The following is a 17,438-nucleotide window of genomic DNA, read 5'->3' as shown; positions in this document are numbered from 1 at the left end:
TTAGCCAAAACCCCTTCATTGGACTTTTATTTGGTGAAAATGATAGCCCAATTTATTTTGGTTTATAAACCGTTTAAGGAGAAAACAAATAATTGAGTAAGGACAAAATAAAAAAAATATATTTTTTTCTTGGACAATATTGCTAGAGTAACATGTTACCGTCAAACAGAGTAACTGTTAAACAAAATAACATGTTACTATTACTGTTTACATCAATTTTGACGGTAATATTTCTTTATTTTTTTTAAGAATTTCATAGTCAACATGGATCTTATTTGATAGATCTTGAAGGGAGAATTTAAAAAATACTAATTTTATTAAAAACCAACATCTACATCAAAAGTTATATTATTTTAAAATTTAATATTTTGATAATAATGGTATGTGTTAGATTTTTCAAAAAAAACTTTGTTTACTTGTTCTTAATGCATTAAAAATTTTATTATGAGAGAGTTTTGACTAAACCCCCCCTAACAATAATCCTATCCTTAATTGTGTCCTTCATCCAACCCTAAGCAAACATACTTCAATGATGGTTGGACTGGAAGCTGTAAGGTGACATCACGGTTACATATGTACAGAGTATAGCAAGACTCAATGTTAATGTGTGGACCTGACTTAATGTATTCTCCCAAGAATCATGGGTAATTAGAAGGTTGGCTATTGGTCACACAACTATTGGAGGATTGAAGATTTGTCTTCACAAATATAGTTGCCAATTGTTTGCCAAATACCTTTGTTAGATATCCAATCTGAGCAGAAACTTTTGATTCATACTCTCATATACTAAAATGGTGCACACAAGTATGTTTTCCAGGCAGGTCAGTTTATCTTTCATTCTCTCTTATTACCTTCTCTTTTACATGCACTCCATTGCATTTTTGGCCAAACCAATTTCTGGTTTCACAAATGAGACCGACCGCAAAGCTTTGCTCGCCATTAAAGATCTAGTAACAGAGGACCCTTCACGATTTCTTAGCTCATGGAATGATTCTAATCATTTTTGCAACTGGCATGGAGTCACCTGTGGGCGTCAGCACCAACGAGTGACCGCCCTAAACATGTCATCACTTAAGTTGGTTGGTTCCCTGTCTCCTCAGATAGGTAACCTTACGTTCCTTGAAGAGATCAATATTCAGGGTAACAACTTCCGTGGCACAATCCCTCAAGAAATTGGTGGATTGTTTCGCCTGCAAAATCTTCGTCTGGCCAATAACTCTTTCCAGGGAGAAATTCCTATCAATCTGACTCATTGCTCACATATCCGAGTCATTGATTTGAAAGGAAACAACCTTGAAGGGACTATTCCTCCTGAATTGAGTATTTTGTCTAAGCTCAATCAATTGAGTCTTTCCAGAAATCATTTCTCTGGAAACATTCCACCTTCACTTGGAAACCTCTCTGCTCTTCAAATTCTTGACCTTGCACACAACAACCTTCACAGAACCATTCCTATCGAGCTTGGACACCTCTCAAATTTATATGCATTCCAATTGTCTTCGAATAATCTCTCTGGTATGGTTCCTGATCAGCTCTACAACATCTCCACAATCCAAATTTTCTCGGTCACAAACAACTCATTGAGTGGAAATTTTCCATCCAATTTAGGCCTCACCCTTCCGAAACTCCAATTGTTCTTAGCTGATAAAAATCAATTCTTTGGGTCCATTCCAGCATCACTAGCCAATGCTTCAGGCCTTGCCAAAATAAGTATTGGAGACAATGCTTTGACCGGGCCAATACCGTTGAATTTAGGAAGCCTTCAATATCTGCAAGTTTTACATATTGCCGGTAACCCACTTGGAACTGATAAGGCCAATGATATCAGCTTCCTAACCACCTTGATTAATTGTACCAATCTAAGAGTACTGAGTTTATCTAATATTCAGATTGGTGGAAATTTACCCAATTCGATCGGAAATCTCTCCAGCACCCTCACATCGGTATGGTTGGATGAGAACTACATATCTGGAAACATACCTCAAGAGATTACAGAGCTTGTTGGCTTATCTTACATCACTATAGATACAAACATGCTCACAGGTAGCATTCCCGATTCAATTGGCAAACTTACTAATTTACAAAAATTCTACCTTTTCATAAATAACATCTCCGGGGAAATTCCATACTCTATTGGCAACATCACTGGATTAGTTTCTCTTATTTTAGAAGAAAATATGCTTGAGGGAAGCATACCTGTTTCTTTGGGTAATTGCAGTAACTTGGAAGGACTCCATCTTGCACGAAATCGCCTCACCGGTGGCATACCTGGAGAAGTCATTGGCCTTTCTTCCCTCTTTCTCGGTTTCATCGTACGTGAGAACTATTTAACAGGACCATTGCCATCAGAAGTGGGTAAGTCAGACAAGCTCACAGTATTGGATATTTCAGAAAACAAATTGTCTGGTGAAATCCCAATTACTCTTGGGAACTGTTTGATGTTAGACTCCCTGCATATGGAAGGCAACTTTTTTGAGGGAACCATTCCATCAGAGCTAAAAAACTTAAAAGCCATTGAATACATGGACTTTTCTCGCAACAATCTGTCTGGAAAGATTCCATTGTTTCTGGGGCAGTTGAACTTACATGGCGATCTCAATCTTTCCTTCAACAAGTTTGAGGGTGAAGTGCCAAACGAAGGAGTTTTCAAAAACATCAGTTTATTTTCAGTTATAGGGAACATAAATCTATGTGGAGGGGTCAAGCAATTACAATTGCCTGCATGTCCCACAGAAAGGAAAAAGCCTTCTACACATGCAGTAAGATTGGTTGCAACCAGCATTGGGATTTCTATCATTTTATTAGGAGTATGTGTTTGTGCTGTTATTTATCGATTTAGAAATTCCAAACAACAACCCTCTTCGTCCTCAACAGAGAAGAACCAATATCCACAACTTTCTTATGCAGAACTACATCAATCTACCAATGGATTCTCTTCAGACAACTTGATTGGAAAGGGAAGATATGGTTCTGTTTATAAGGGGATCCTCAATTCTGATGAGCAAACTGTTGCTGTGAAAGTACTCAACCTTCAAGAAAGTGGAGCAAACAAGAGTTTTTTGGCAGAATGTGAAGCATTACGAAACCTTCGTCATCGGAATCTGGTCAAGGTCATCACCTCTTGCTCAAGTATAGATTTTAAAGGCAATGATTTCAAAGCTTTAGTCTTTGAGTTCATGCAAAATGGGAGTTTAGAAAGTTGGTTATATCCAAGTTCACTTGAACAGAATGACACAGAGAACTTGAACCTAACCCAAAGGCTAAACATAGCAATCGATGTAGCCTTGGCATTGGAATATCTTCATCATCATTATGATATACCAATCGCTCATTGTGATTTGAAGCCGAGCAATGTTCTTCTTGACAACAATCTCTCTGCCCGTGTAGGTGATTTTGGCCTAGCAAAATTTCTTTTAGCTACCACAGGAGACTCCAACTATGCACAAAGCAGTTCAATTGGGATTAGAGGAACAGTTGGGTACATTGCTCCAGGTAATCAAAATCCACTTAAATATTCATACATCTAATCTTCTTGCCTAATAGTGTTGGATAAATTTATTGTTATTATGATATAATTTTTTGTTGCCTTCCTAGGCCCTGTCTTAGCAGAAGTCTCTTTCATAGGGTCACCCTTTTTATTATATCAAATTATCTTCTAACAATAAGTTAGTGTCATGTGAATCTAGGATGATGTTGAAGATATACCACCACTATTTAGTCATGTCATGTCCATGAGTGCTTCAAACTAATCCCTAAAAGATCATAATTTTGGAAATATTGAAAAGGCTTACAAGTTCATTCTTTTCTTTTTCTTTGCCTTTCCCCCAATTCAAAATGCAGAATACGGTATGGGTGGAGACATATCGACACAAGGTGATTTGTACAGCTATGGAATCCTTTTACTGGAAATGTTTACAGGAAAAAGACCAACCAACAACATGTTTACAAACAATTTCAACCTCCATAGTTATGCTAAGATGGCTCTCCCACATCGAGTGATGGAAATTGTTGATCCACAAATCATAATGGAAGAGAGAGACACATCTAGTAGGATCAGCCAAAATACTGAAGGCAATGTAACACAGGAATGCTTGGCAACAATACTTCAAATTGGAGTTGCTTGTTCTGCTGAAGGCCCAAAAGAGCGAATGGATATTAAAGATGTTCTCAAGGAACTACGAAGGATTAGAAATGTAATTGCTCAAGTTTAAAGAGAGGGCGAGGAAAGGAAGAAGAGACAAATATAAAGAATAATCCTTGGTTGAAGACACATCTGTCTATGTCATGTTTATTTGAAATAGTATGGCCCTATGGATGTATTTATAAATATGATTTGCTATATAAGCTTTGTTAATTGCATGTATTCCATTCCTCTGTTTTAGGTGTTCAACTCCTGAAAGCAATGTTGCATGAACTCATATGGGGTGTTCAGTTTTATCTAATTCTCATGTTCAAGGACACTTGGACATTATTAAATTTCATATTTCTTAAGTACTTCTTTTATAGGATAAAATAGTGTTTATAAACTAACATAAAGCATTGCATGCATGAAATGGGAGTTTTATTAAAATCGTAAACTCAACTACTTAGGCATACCAAATGAGTGTATGCAAAACACATCTTATACCATTACTCAATTGTCCAACACGAGCAAGTACTTTACAAAATTTCGAAGTGTCCATACAATATATATTGAAAGCATACAAAATGAGATCTAGCACATCCCTCATCAGAATAGTAAACGAACCTATCTTGTGAGAGAGATTTCTATAATTGTGCCTCCATTTAGAAGTCCTAGAGAATAATTTATCAATTAAACAGCCTTTCTGGGAATTTTATCTGAGCCCAAACCTAGGCCTGAAAAATGGGTTGAAACTTGAAGTACACAAGTACCAATGGCTCAATCAGAAGAAGAGAAGGAAAAACAATTGGGGGAAAGAAGAATTTAAGACCAGCCAAAATGCTTGTAGTGAACTAGTCAAGAGTGCAAACAACATACCTTGCGCAAGCAAATTACCATTTTGATATGTGATAGAGTGCAAGGGGATGGTAGGAAAGGAAGATTAGCAATTTAAGGTTAACATCAAATGAAAAGATAAAACGATGCAGAAAGGGGAAGAAAACAAAAAAAAATTATTGGGAATCCACTTCAATTCTTGACCTCGGTTTTCTTAGCAAGCAAGTAGAGGATGGTGGCTAAAGCTGCCAGATGTGATGGCCAATGGTGGTTTACGACAGTAAGTGGTGGTCAAAGGTGATTTTCAACAAGAGTTGGTAGGTGCCCACCGGTAGGATGTGGTTGTTGTAGGAAGTCGCATGCGATGGTGGCTGAAGGTGGGGGTGGCCGGTGGGGATGATGAGTGGTGGGTTGTGGCCAAAAAGGGTGGGAGGAGGAAGAAATGAAGATATATTTTTCTTAAAAGTAAAATCTACTTTTTTATTACAAAAATTTAGTAAATTGTTTACAATTCAAAACGAAAATGGATATCAAATTAGTTTTTGTTTATAATTTTTAAAATTTTGTAAATATTAGTAAAAAAATGTAAATCTAAACATTACATAACATGGTGTAATTGTTAATTGTTAATTGTTTCAACTTGCTGTTGTAAAGTATGCTATAGGTGGGGGAAGTGTCAATAAAATGTGATGTGTACAATTATGAGATTCTTTTACTAGTGATGTTTATGAAGAAAACACCAACAAACAAAGATTAGTGGAAGCATTGGAGACAATGTTGGTAGAATAGTGGAGGCTTTGGAGTCTATCCTTCAAATTGGAGTTACATGTTCTGCTCATTTACTTATTTCATGTTCATGTTGTTAGAGGAGGTTTTTTAAATTGTTTTGAGAACAAGGAAGACGAAGAACTACTATAAATTCAGAAATGATGTACATATGATCATAGTTAGTGCTATTCTATTCCTCTATGTCCACAAGAAATGACAAGAGCAAGAGTATAGGATATATGTCCGACACTCGTACCTAAACTAGGCACTTGAATCCTCTAATTTTTTTACAATGGTTGAAAACAAAAAGGGAAAAAAAAAAAAAAACATTTGCTTGTAAAAAAGATTTTCTATCCAGTAACATGGATAAGAAAGACAAATCCCATATAATTTCAATTATATTACTATTAATTTACTACATTTTATATCAAAATATCATACACCACGCAAAATGTTTAAATATTTTAGATGTGTCTGCATATCGATACACAACTTTTAAATACATATTCCAACACTCAAATTTTAGAAAGATAATAGATTTAGACATACCAACACTCGATACTCATATCCAAATTCATATAACATATATTATAATATATGAAGGTAAAGTGGTGAAGATAATTTCATTTAAGAAATGTTATCAAAGTAAAATAATTATTCAGTCAGAAAAGAAAAACAATGATAAAGTAATACAAGTCAGGCCAGTAACAATGAACACTTATGACGTTTTAAGGCCCATATATGTAGGCTAAATTCTAGAAGGGAACCATTCGATAAGGCTATATTTGGGTTATAAATTTGGGTAGAGATCCATAAAGCGAAATGAAAAAGACGAGTAGAACGTGAGTAAATTTTTTCTCCATTTTTTTTTTCTTCTAAATTCCTATCATCCAAATACTGCATAAATAATTATTTTACAGTTACAGGACAAAAAGCAAATATATTTCTAAAAAATGGGTCGTTTGTCTTGATCCAAATGAATCATCAAGGTCAGCATCAATATCTCCATCTTCATGTAAAAACAATGCATCAACAAGTTTAAACAAAGTCAACATTAATGGCCAGCAAGCAAATTTATTTTTTCATTGACAATAACATTAAGAACTGAATGTCTCTCATTCACATCAAATAATTTAGGTCGAATCTGTAGTATGCACCTTTTTGATTACGATGTGATGTATTGACTATATGATACAATCATATTGGAGTCTTGCACACAGACTGACCCAATATCATATAAAATCACACATCTTCTCTTTTACATTCACTCTATTGGTTTTTTAGCCAAACCAACTTCTGGTTTCACAAATGAAACCGACCGCGAAGCTCTGATCGCCATTAAAGATCTAGTAACATCCGACCCGTCGCAATTTCTTAGTTCGTGGGCCGATTCTATTCATTTTTGCAACTGGCACGGAGTTACATGTGGGAGTCGACGCCAACGAGCAACCGTCCTAAACATGTCATCACTTCACTTGTCTGGTTCCCTGTCTCCTCACATAGGTAACCTTACCTTCCTTGAAGATATCAATATTCAAAATAACAACTTCCAAGGCACAATCCCACTAGAAATTGGCAGGTTGTTTTGCCTTCAATATCTTCTTTTCGCAAACAACTCTTTCCAAGGAACAATTCCGACCAATCTGACTCATTTTCCACGTATCCTAGTCATTGAATTGAAAGGAAACAACCTTGAAGGTAACATTCCTCCTGAGTTAGGCACTTTGTCTAATCTCTATCAACTGAGTCTTTCCAGAAATCATTTCTCCGGAAACATTCCACCTTCACTTGGAAACCTCTCTGCTCTTCAAATTCTTGACCTTGCACACAACAACCTTCAGGGAACCATTCCTATCGAGCTTGGACACCTCTCAAATTTATATGTATTCCAATTGTCTTCGAATAATCTGTCCGGTATGGTTCCTGATCAGCTCTACAACATCTCCACCATCCAAATTTTCTCGGTCACAAACAACTCATTGAGTGGAAATTTTCCGTCCAATTTAGGCCTCACCCTGTTCTTAGCCGATATAAATAAATTTTTTGGGCCCATTCCAGCATCACTAGCCAATGCTTCAGGCCTTGTCAAAATAAGTATCGGAGACAATGATTTGACCGGGCCAATACCGTTAAATTTAGGAAGCCTTCAATATCTGCAAGTTTTACATATTGCCGGTAACCCACTTGGAACTGATAAGGCCAATGATATCAGCTTCCTAACCACCTTGATTAATTGTACCAATCTAAGAGTACTGAGTTTATCTAGAATTCAGATTGGTGGAAATTTATCCAATTCGATCGGAAATCTCTCCAGCACCCTCACATCGGTATGGTTGGATCAGAACTACATATCTGGAAACATACCTCAAGAGATTACAGAGCTTGTTGGCTTATCTTACATCACTATCGATGCAAACATGCTCACAGGTAGCATTCCCGATTCCATTGGCAAACTTACCAATTTACAAGAATTCTACCTTTTCACAAATTACCTCTCCGGGGAAATTCCATACTCAATTGGCAACATCACTGGATTAGCTTCTCTTATTTTAGAAGAAAATTTGCTCGAGGGAAACATACCTGTTTCTTTGGGTAATTGCAGTAACTTGCAAGGACTCCATCTTGCACAAAATCGCCTAACCGGTGGCATACCTGGAGAAGTCTGTTAATATAATATTGTTAATTGTATAGCTGTCTCTTTTCCTTTCTGCTTTCGGGGGTAATGGATCATCATTTGGTATCCAATGTACATTTCTTCTCTCTATAAAGAGAGAGTTCATTTCTCTTGTAATGAGATAACACACAATACAGAAACATTTTGCTCTCTAGCTTCTCTCACTCTTTGCTCTCTAGCTTCTCTCTCAAACTAATCTTTCATGGTATCAGAGCACATCAACCTGTTCGAAATTTTCTCCTGAGTCCAACGGCACCAAGCCCGTTCTCAGAAAAGCCAACACGCGCCCACACGCGCCGCCCTTAGCCTCTGCGCGTCAACACGACCGCCACCACTCTCACACGCGCCCACACGCGCCAACTCCTGTCGCTCACTTCCGCCACGCGCCCACACGCGCCCACACGTCCGCGGCTCCCATACGCCGCGCCTGCTACCGTACGCGTACCGTGCGCCGCTTTGCTAGTGTGCACCCGCGTGCGCCAAACCAGCTATCGTGCGCCGCGCCTGCGCCTGTCTGCTAACGTGCGCCGTTGCCTTCCTGCTAACGTGCTCCTCCCTGCACTCTGCTAACGTGCGCCGCTGACATCATTGCTGACATCATCTCTGTCCAGCATACCTTTCCTTGCTATTTTCGACCTTCCGGACTCACTGGTACACTCTGTTTTACCTAATTTTGCTCCTACGGATCTATTTCTATTACTTTAACCCTACTCAACTAGTATTATGGATCGTCATGATGCCTCCCATCCCATTTCCGTCATTTTAAATGGTTCAAACTATGTTCTGTGGGCCCAAGCTATGTCCTCTTTCCTCAAAGGCAAGAAGCTCTGGCGAATTGTCACCGGGGATGTGGCTAAACCAGTAAAAGACAGTGCCACTACTGAAACTCCTGTTCATACTGCTACATATGAAGACCGACTTGAGGAATGGGACAGTAAGAATTACCAAATCATTACCTGGTTTCGTAATACCTCTATTACCTCTATCAGTCTTCAATTTGGCCGCTTTCAGCTTGACTCTGTAACTACTCCTGCGAAAGACATCTGGGATTTTTTGAAAGAACGATACCAGACTACTGGTCTTGCCCATCAATATCAACTTCAGAACCAACTTCACCGCATGCGCCAAGAATCCACTCAGTCCATTAATGACTTCCTTTCTCAAATGTACTCTGTTTGGGATCAGCTTGCTCTTTCCGAACCAGCATGGCATGACCTCGAAGATGCCGTTTTATTTACTATTCATCGCAACCAGCAAAGGTTGGTGCAATTTCTCATGGCTCTTACCTCATCTTTTGAGCCCGTACGTGCCTCTCTGCTTCATCGCCATCCATTGCCCACTCTTGAACAAGCAATTTCTGAGTTGCTCTCTGAGGAGACTCGTCTCGGTACTCTTCAAACTCATCATGTGGACTCTGTTCTTGCCACTCCTCCGTCCCGGCCATCATTTCCCCAGCGGACTACTGCTTGCCTCTACTGTCAGAATCGGGGCCTTCCTTCAACCCATCTCCTGGTCCATTGCCCCGTCAGATCCTGCCGCTACTGCAACAAACTTGGTCCTGGCCATCTGCAACAGGATTGTTTTCGCAATCCCTCTCGCTCATCCTCCAATAGCCACTCCTCTCGCGGTGGCTCTTCCCGGGGAAACTTTCACTGTTCCGGCAATCAGTCTCATCACACTGCTGCTGCTGCTTCCGGGAATCAGTCTCATCACACTGACACTGCCACCTCTGCCGGGTTCTCTGAGTCACCTACTCCATCTACCCCTCGCTTTTCTCCAACAGATGTAGAGGCCATGCTCAAACAGCTTCTCTCCCCATCTGGTACACCTCCTCCTACTGCTTTGTCTGTCATTCCAGGTAACTCTTCTTGGTATTTTGACTCTGCCTGTTGTAATCATATGACCTCCAGTTCTACTATTTTTTCTTCCTTATCTTCCTCTCCTCATATTCCCTCAATACATACTACTGATGGTTCTCTCATGCCTGTTCGTCATGTTGGTACTGTTTCCACCTCTTCTTTATCCATACCTCACGTTTATCATATCCCTGCTCTTACCTTAAACCTTATTTCCATTGGTCAATTATGTGAACTTGGTCTAACTGTCACATTTTCTGCTACTGATTGTTTGGTACAGGACCCTCAGACAGGGCAGACTATTGGGATCGGCCGTAAGCATGGACGTCTCTATGAACTCATTCACCTTCATGTTCCTGCCTCTCCTCAAATTGCTGCTCCTACATCTACTTCCTCATTATCTCCCTTTCATCTTTGGCATTGTCGCTTAGGGCATATTTCTGTTAATCGCTTAAGGTCTTTGGTTTCTAGTGGACAGTTGGGTCATGTAATTCCCGATAATTTCGATTGTATACCCTGTCAACTTGCCAAACAACCTGCTTTATCATTTAATAAAAGTACTTCTGTTTCTCTTGCACCTTTTGATCTTATACATTCGGACATTTGGGGACCCTCACCTACTACTACTATGGGGGGATCCCGCTATTTTGTTGTTTTTATTGATGATTTTTCCCGGTTTACTTGGCTTTTTCTCATGAAACATAGGTCTGAATTGAAACACATTTATTATCGTTTTGCACAAATGGTCCACACCCAATTCTCCAAAACCATCAAAATTTTTCGCTCTGACAATGCTATGGAATATCGGGATTCAGATTTCCTTTCCTTTCTTCAGCATCATGGTACATTGCCTCATCGTTCCTGTGCTGGCACATCCCAGCAAAATGGCCGCGCTGAACGGAAACATAGGCATATTCTTGACACTACTCGCGCTCTCCTTCTCTCTTCTTCCTGCCTTGAAAACTTTTGGGGCGAAGCTGCCCTCACTGCTGTTTACACTATCAACTGTGCTCCTACACCTGTCATCCATAATCACACTCCCTTTGAACGTCTGCATGGCACTCCCCCTCCATACGCCAATCTCCGGGTTTTTGGCTCTGCCTGCTTTGTTCTACTTCAATCCCATGAACACACCAAGCTTGAACCTCGCTCTCGTCTTTGTTGCTTTCTTGGGTATGGCATTGAACATAAAGGCTTCCGCTGTTGGGATCCTCTCTCTAAACGTCTTCGTATCTCCCGCCATGTCGTTTTCTGGGAACACCAAATGTTTTCCTCGCTATCCTCTTTTCACTTACCCGGACTTTCCACTACTGCACTATTTACTAATCCTTCCATTGATCTTTTCTCTGCTGATTTTGATACAGGTTCCTCCTCCATCGAGATGCCCTTGCTCACCCCTGATCCTGTCCAGCCTGCTCTACCTGAAGGTCTACCTCTTGCTACCACACCTACTTCTCCACCGGCTCTTCCTCTCACCGATCCTCCTCCGGGTCGACCACGCCGGGTAACTCAACCTCCTATCCATCTTCGTGATTATATTGTTGGATCTGCTGCCTTCTCTACTTATGAACCTACCTCCTATCGTGAGGCTTGTACTAATCCTCTTTAGCAGCAAGCTATGACTGATGAACTCCATGCCTTGGATAAAGCTCATACTTGGGATCTTGTTGATCTTCCTCCTGGCAAGACTGCAATTGGCTGCAAATGGGTTTACAAAATCAAAACACATTCTGATGGCTCTATTGAACGCTACAAAGCTCGTCTTGTTGCCAAGGGCTTCAACCAAGAATATGGCATTGATTATGAGGAGACATTCTCTCCTGTTGCTCGGCTTACATCTGTTCGCAGTTTACTTGCTGTTGCTACTGCTCGCCACTGGGGGCTCTTTCAGATGGATGTCAAAAATGCTTTCCTCAATGGTCATCTCCTTGAGGAGGTCTACATGCAACCTCCACCTGGGTCCACTTTTCAACCTCATCAGGTTTGCAAACTACAGTGTGCTCTCTATGGTCTCAAGCAAGCACCTCGTGCTTGGTTTGCTACGTTCAGTTCTACCATTCTTGACTTCGGATTCACCTCTAGTTCCTATGACTCTGCTCTCTTTATACGGACTACTTCTCATGGTACTACTCTTCTTCCTCTGTATGTGGATGATATGATTATCACTGGTAATGATACAGCTGGTATTCTCCACCTCAAACAATTTCTCCACCAACAATTTGAGATGAAGGACCTTGGTACTCTTAACTACTTCTTAGGCCTTGAAGTCTCTCATGATTCTACTGGTTCCTATTTGTCCCAGGCCAAATATGCATCCGATCTTCTGGCTCGTGCTGGTCTTACTGATTGCAAAACTGCCTCTACTCCGATTGATCCTCAGATTCGTCTCACTCCTCTCGATGGCACTCTTCTCTCTGATGCTACTCTTTATCGCCAGCTCGTCGGCAGTCTTGTCTATCTCACAGTCACTCGTCCTGACATTGCCTATGCTGTTCACATTGTCAGTCAGTACATGTCGGCTCCTCGCACTCCCCACTATACTGCTCTACTCCGCATCCTTCGCTACCTCAAAGGCACTCTGTTCCATGGTCTTCACTTCTCGGCTTCTTCCTCTCTTGACCTACGTGCCTTTTCCGATGCTGATTGGGCTGGGGATCCTACGGATCGATGCTCCACCACGGGATTCTGCTTCTTCTTAGGGGATTCTCTTCTTGCTTGGCGTAGCAAAAAACAATCTCTCACTGCCCGCTCTAGCACCGAAGCTGAATACCGAGCTCTTGCTGATACTACTCAGGAACTTCTTTGGCTTCGCTGGCTCCTTGCTGATATGGGAGTTTCTTCATCTACTCCTACCCCTCTCTACTGTGACAATCGGAGTGCTATTCAGATTGCTCACAATGATGTTTTTCATGATCGCACCAAACATATTGAGATTGATTGTCATTTCATTCGCCAGCATGTTACTTGTGGAACTGTTCATCTTCTTCCTATTACTTCAGTCGATCAACCCGCTGATATCTTCACTAAGGCTCATCCTCCTGGCCGCTTTACTGATCTTGTTTCCAAACTCAACTTGGTAGATGCTTTCCCTCCTTGAGTTTGCGGGGGGCTGTTAATATAATATTGTTAATTGTATAGCTGTCTCTTTTCCTTTCTGCTTTCGGTGGTAATGGATCATCATTTGGTATCCAATGTACATTTCTTCTCTCTATAAAGAGAGAGTTCATTTCTCTTGTAATGAGATAACACACAATACAGAAACATTTTGCTCTCTAGCTTCTCTCACTCTTTGCTCTCTAGCTTCTCTCTCAAACTAATCTTTCAAAGTCATTGGCCTGTCTTCACTTTATCTCGGTTTCATCGTATGCCAGAACTATTTAACAGGACCATTGCCATCACAAGTGGGCAAGTTGGAGAATTTGGTATCACTGGATATTTCAGAAAACAAATTGTCTGGTGAAATCCCGAGTGCTCTTGGGAACTGTCTGATGTTGAACTGTTGGAACAATCTTCTGTGTAAATAAAATAATATGAAACAATTCAAACAAAATAAAATAAAACTTACAGTATTTATTTTGTAGAACCGAATAAATAATTCAAAGACCAAGTCGAGTGTGTAACACTCTGTCCTTAAGACAGATTCGTCCCGCTACGGTGCTTACGGTTGAGTGGCATCTATCTCCCAGGATACAATGATCTTCACAAACTTGTAGAAGCACTTCAAACAAATTTGTTCGGTGAACCAAACATGTGTTCTATACTCTCTTTAATTTATTCTAAATCTAATATGAAGAATATATGCTCTTGAAGAGAATTGGACAGCAAAAGGTATTTTGCAGACTGATTTTTCGGACTATCTGGACTGCTGAAAATTGATTGTATTTATAGGCAAACATTTGACTTGAACAGGTATCAAATAGAAGTGGAAAGGTAATAACTTGAACAGGTGCAACCACTATAACTGTTGAATAGTTGGTTTGACCGTTGCCAAGACCAAATTTTCAAATCATTTGAAAAAAGGATCCGTTGGTTGTAACAGTTTCAAAATTGTTGGAATGCTTTTATTAAACTATTTTAAATAGTTTAATCAATTTTAGGAAACCACTTAAGAAAACCAAAAATAAATTTATTTAAAATTAAATTCCTACAATAATTTTTTATTAAAAAAATTCAAATGAATTTTGTCTAAAAAATTAATGTTAAACCCGAAAACGACATCAACTTTCCATTCACTTATAAATGGTTTTCACGTTCCGTCTTCACCGTGTGACTTGCCACGCGGCAAGGAACACGTCACCTCTTCAGACCCACCCCAAAAGACGTTTGGGGCCCACTTAATTTTGGCCTTAAAGTTGGCCCAAAATAAGCCATATAAAACACCATTTTTTCCAACAATGAACTCCCCGCATATGGAAGATTACTTTTTTGAAGGAACCATTCCTTCAGAGCTAAAAAACTTGAAAGACATTCATGGATTTTTCACGCAACAATTTGTCCGGGAATATTCCATTGTTCCTTGGGCAGTTGAATTTACTTGTCGATCTCAATCTTTCCTTCAACAATTTTGAGGGTGAAGTGCCAAACGGAGGAGTTTTCAAAAACATCACTTCATTTTCAGTTCTAGGAAATAGAAATCTATGTGGAGGGGTCAAGGAACTACAATTGCCTGTATGTCCCACAGAAAGGGTTAAAAAGCGTTCTACACATACAGTGATATTGGTCGCAATTGCCATTGGAGCTTCCATCATTTTCTTGGTAGTATGTGTTTGTGTTGTTCTTTATCGATTAAGAAAATCCAAACAACCCTCTCTGGTGTCAACAGAAGAAAACCAATATCCGAAACTTTCTTATGCAGAACTACATCAATCTACCAATGGATTCTCTTTAGATAACTTGATTGGAAAGGGAAGATATGGTTCTGTTTATAAGGGGATTCTCAATTCCGGTGAGCAAACTGTTGCTGTGAAAGTCCTTAACCTTCAAGAAAGTGGAGCAGACAAGAGCTTCTTGGCAGAATGTAAAGCATTAAGGAGCCTCCGTCATCGGAACCTAGTAAAGGTCATCACCTCATGCTCAAGCTTAGATTTTAAAGGCAATGATTTCAAAGCTTTAGTCTTTGAGTTCATGTCAAATGGAAGTTTAGAGAGCTGGTTATATCCAAGTTCAACTGAGCAGAATGACACAAAAAATTTGAACCTAACCCAAAGGCTAAACATAGCAATCGATGTGGCCTCTGCACTGGAATATCTTCATCATCATTATGATATACCAATCGCTCATTGTGATTTAAAGCCGAGCAATGTTCTTCTTGACAACAATCTCTGTGCCCGTGTGGGTGATTTTGGCCTAGCAAGATTTCTTTTAGCTACCACAGGAGACACCAACTATGCACAAAGCAGTTCAATTGGGATTAGAGGAACAGTTGGATACGTCGCTCCAGGTAATTATGATCTACTTAAATATTCATACATGTAATTTTCTTTCCCAATAGTGTTTGATGAACTTGCTGTTCTTATTATGTCAAATTTTCTTGCCCTCTCAAATCCCATTTTAGCAAGAGTCTCGTTCACCAGTTTGTCCTTCTCATTATTTCAATTTCTCTTCTGACAATAAGTTAGTATCATGTGAATCTAAAGCCTCATAGAAATGATGTTAGAGATATAACATCACTATTTAGTCATGTCATTTCCATGTGTACTTCAAATTAGTCCCTAATGTTGTGTTTGGTTGTGGGATTTGGAGAGGGATTTGGAAAGGGAAATGGAAAAGGTAGGTGAAATGTGAATAAATCATGCTTATATTTCACATAGTTTCACACACCTTTTCCCTTTCCCTTTCCAAATCCCTCCCCAAATCCCCCAACCAAACACACCATAAAAGACCGTAAGTTTGGATTTGTCGAAGATTTTTACAAGTTCATGCTCTTCTTTTTCTTTGGCTTTTCTATCTTTTTCTTTTTCTTAAAATGCAGAATACGGTGTGGGTGGAGACATATCAACACAAGGTGATTTGTACAGTTATGGAATCCTCTTATTGGAAATGTTTACAGGAAAAAGACCAACCAACGACATGTTTACAGATAATTTCAACCTCCATAGCTATGCTAAGATGGTTCTCCCACATCGAGTGATGGAAATTGTTGATCCATAAATCATAATGGAAGAGGAACACGGGTCTAATAAGACCAGCCAAAGTTCTGAAGGCAAAGTAATAGAGGAATGCTTAGCATCGATATTTCAAATTGGAGTTTCTTGTTCTGCTGAAGGCCCAAGAGAACGAATGGATATTAAAGATGTTCTTGTAGAACTACATAGGATTAGAAATGTACTAGTTCATGTTCAAAGACCGGGTGAGGAGGCAAATATAGCGACTACATCTTATTTGAAGACACTTATGTAGATTATGTTTATTTGATATGGAACTATGGATGTATTTGTTTTTTTTTTTTTAAAGAGGGAAAACTATGGATGTATTTAAAAGACTTATTTACTACATAAGCTTGTATTGGGTTCATCTAATTCTCATATACAAAGACACTAAGACATGGTTAGATTTCACATTCCTTAAATACTTCTTCTGTCTTTCTTATGATAAAATGAGAGTTCTATGGATAGTTAAACTCAGCTACTGGGGCATACTAAAGCCAATGTCTAAGGCAAAGATCAAGAACAAATTAATCCAATTAAGTCACAGAGCAAAATAAAAATCTAGGCAACCCACTTCCAATTCTTGAAATTGGTTTTCTTAGCCACCAAACAGAGGACAGAAAATTAACAAGTTGGAAGGGATCTGTTTGGTAGCAGAGAGCAATGCTAGAAAAGGAAGTGAAACTAACAAGTAAAAAGTTAAACAAATTATCTCAAAGCAACAATTCCTAGCTCTAAGTATTATTTCTTTCACATCTCGGTTTTATGAGCAACCCCCACAAAAAAAAAAAAAAATAATAATTGCTGAGGAAAGAAAAGAAACCGAATCAATTGAGGCTGTTCAATTTTAACATTAGTTAGGAATAAATCAAATACAGAAATTTCTACCAAAATAGTAATAATAAATGAGAAAATCTCTTTATGTACCACAATATACCTATGTCCATGTTTATACATTTGCAAAAATAAATAAGAATTTCCCATGATATATATATATACACAAGTATGTAGAGAGAGAGTGTACCTGTGCTCTGCTG

At 39.2% G+C, this 17,438-nt stretch overlaps 2 protein-coding genes across 2 annotated transcripts; both read left to right on the top strand.

The window, feature by feature from the left end:
• Nucleotides 1-827: 827 nt before the first annotated feature.
• LOC114256990 (LRR receptor-like serine/threonine-protein kinase EFR) lies at nucleotides 828-4,479 on the top strand. Its single transcript, XM_082900449.1, has 2 exons — nucleotides 828-3,492; nucleotides 3,841-4,479. Exons 1-2 carry the CDS (start codon nucleotides 864-866, stop codon nucleotides 4,209-4,211), a joined length of 3,000 nt encoding a protein of 999 aa, XP_082756575.1. The 5' UTR covers nucleotides 828-863; the 3' UTR covers nucleotides 4,212-4,479.
• A 2,706-nt stretch (nucleotides 4,480-7,185) lies between these two features.
• On the top strand, nucleotides 7,186-16,405 carry LOC114274425 (uncharacterized). The gene is made up of 6 exons (XM_082900434.1): nucleotides 7,186-8,317; nucleotides 11,620-11,759; nucleotides 14,066-14,083; nucleotides 14,165-14,185; nucleotides 14,780-15,695; nucleotides 16,227-16,405. Exons 1-6 carry the CDS (start codon nucleotides 7,186-7,188, stop codon nucleotides 16,403-16,405), a joined length of 2,406 nt encoding a protein of 801 aa, XP_082756560.1.
• Nucleotides 16,406-17,438: the final 1,033 nt, after the last annotated feature.

Source organism: Camellia sinensis, chromosome 13, assembly GCF_055761805.1.
Source record: "Camellia sinensis isolate YWXY chromosome 13, ASM5576180v1, whole genome shotgun sequence".
In the NCBI taxonomy this organism is placed as follows: Eukaryota; Viridiplantae; Streptophyta; class Magnoliopsida; order Ericales; family Theaceae; genus Camellia; species Camellia sinensis.
This window is presented reverse-complemented; position numbering and strand designations above follow the sequence as displayed.

Bases quoted from the DNA above. Each gene is read 5' to 3' on its own strand.
- LOC114274425 (XM_082900434.1), top strand. From the start codon at position 7,186: ATGTCATCACTTCACTTGTCTGGTTCCCTGTCTCCTCACATAGGTAAC. The intron at 14,186-14,779 runs GTAATAACTTGA...TTCCTTGGGCAG, and splicing joins TATCAAATAGAAGTGGAAAG to TTGAATTTACTTGTCGATCT. The intron at 15,696-16,226 runs GTAATTATGATC...CTTAAAATGCAG, and splicing joins AGTTGGATACGTCGCTCCAG to AATACGGTGTGGGTGGAGAC.
- LOC114256990 (XM_082900449.1), top strand. From the start codon at position 864: ATGCACTCCATTGCATTTTTGGCCAAACCAATTTCTGGTTTCACAAAT. The intron at 3,493-3,840 runs GTAATCAAAATC...TTCAAAATGCAG, and splicing joins AGTTGGGTACATTGCTCCAG to AATACGGTATGGGTGGAGAC.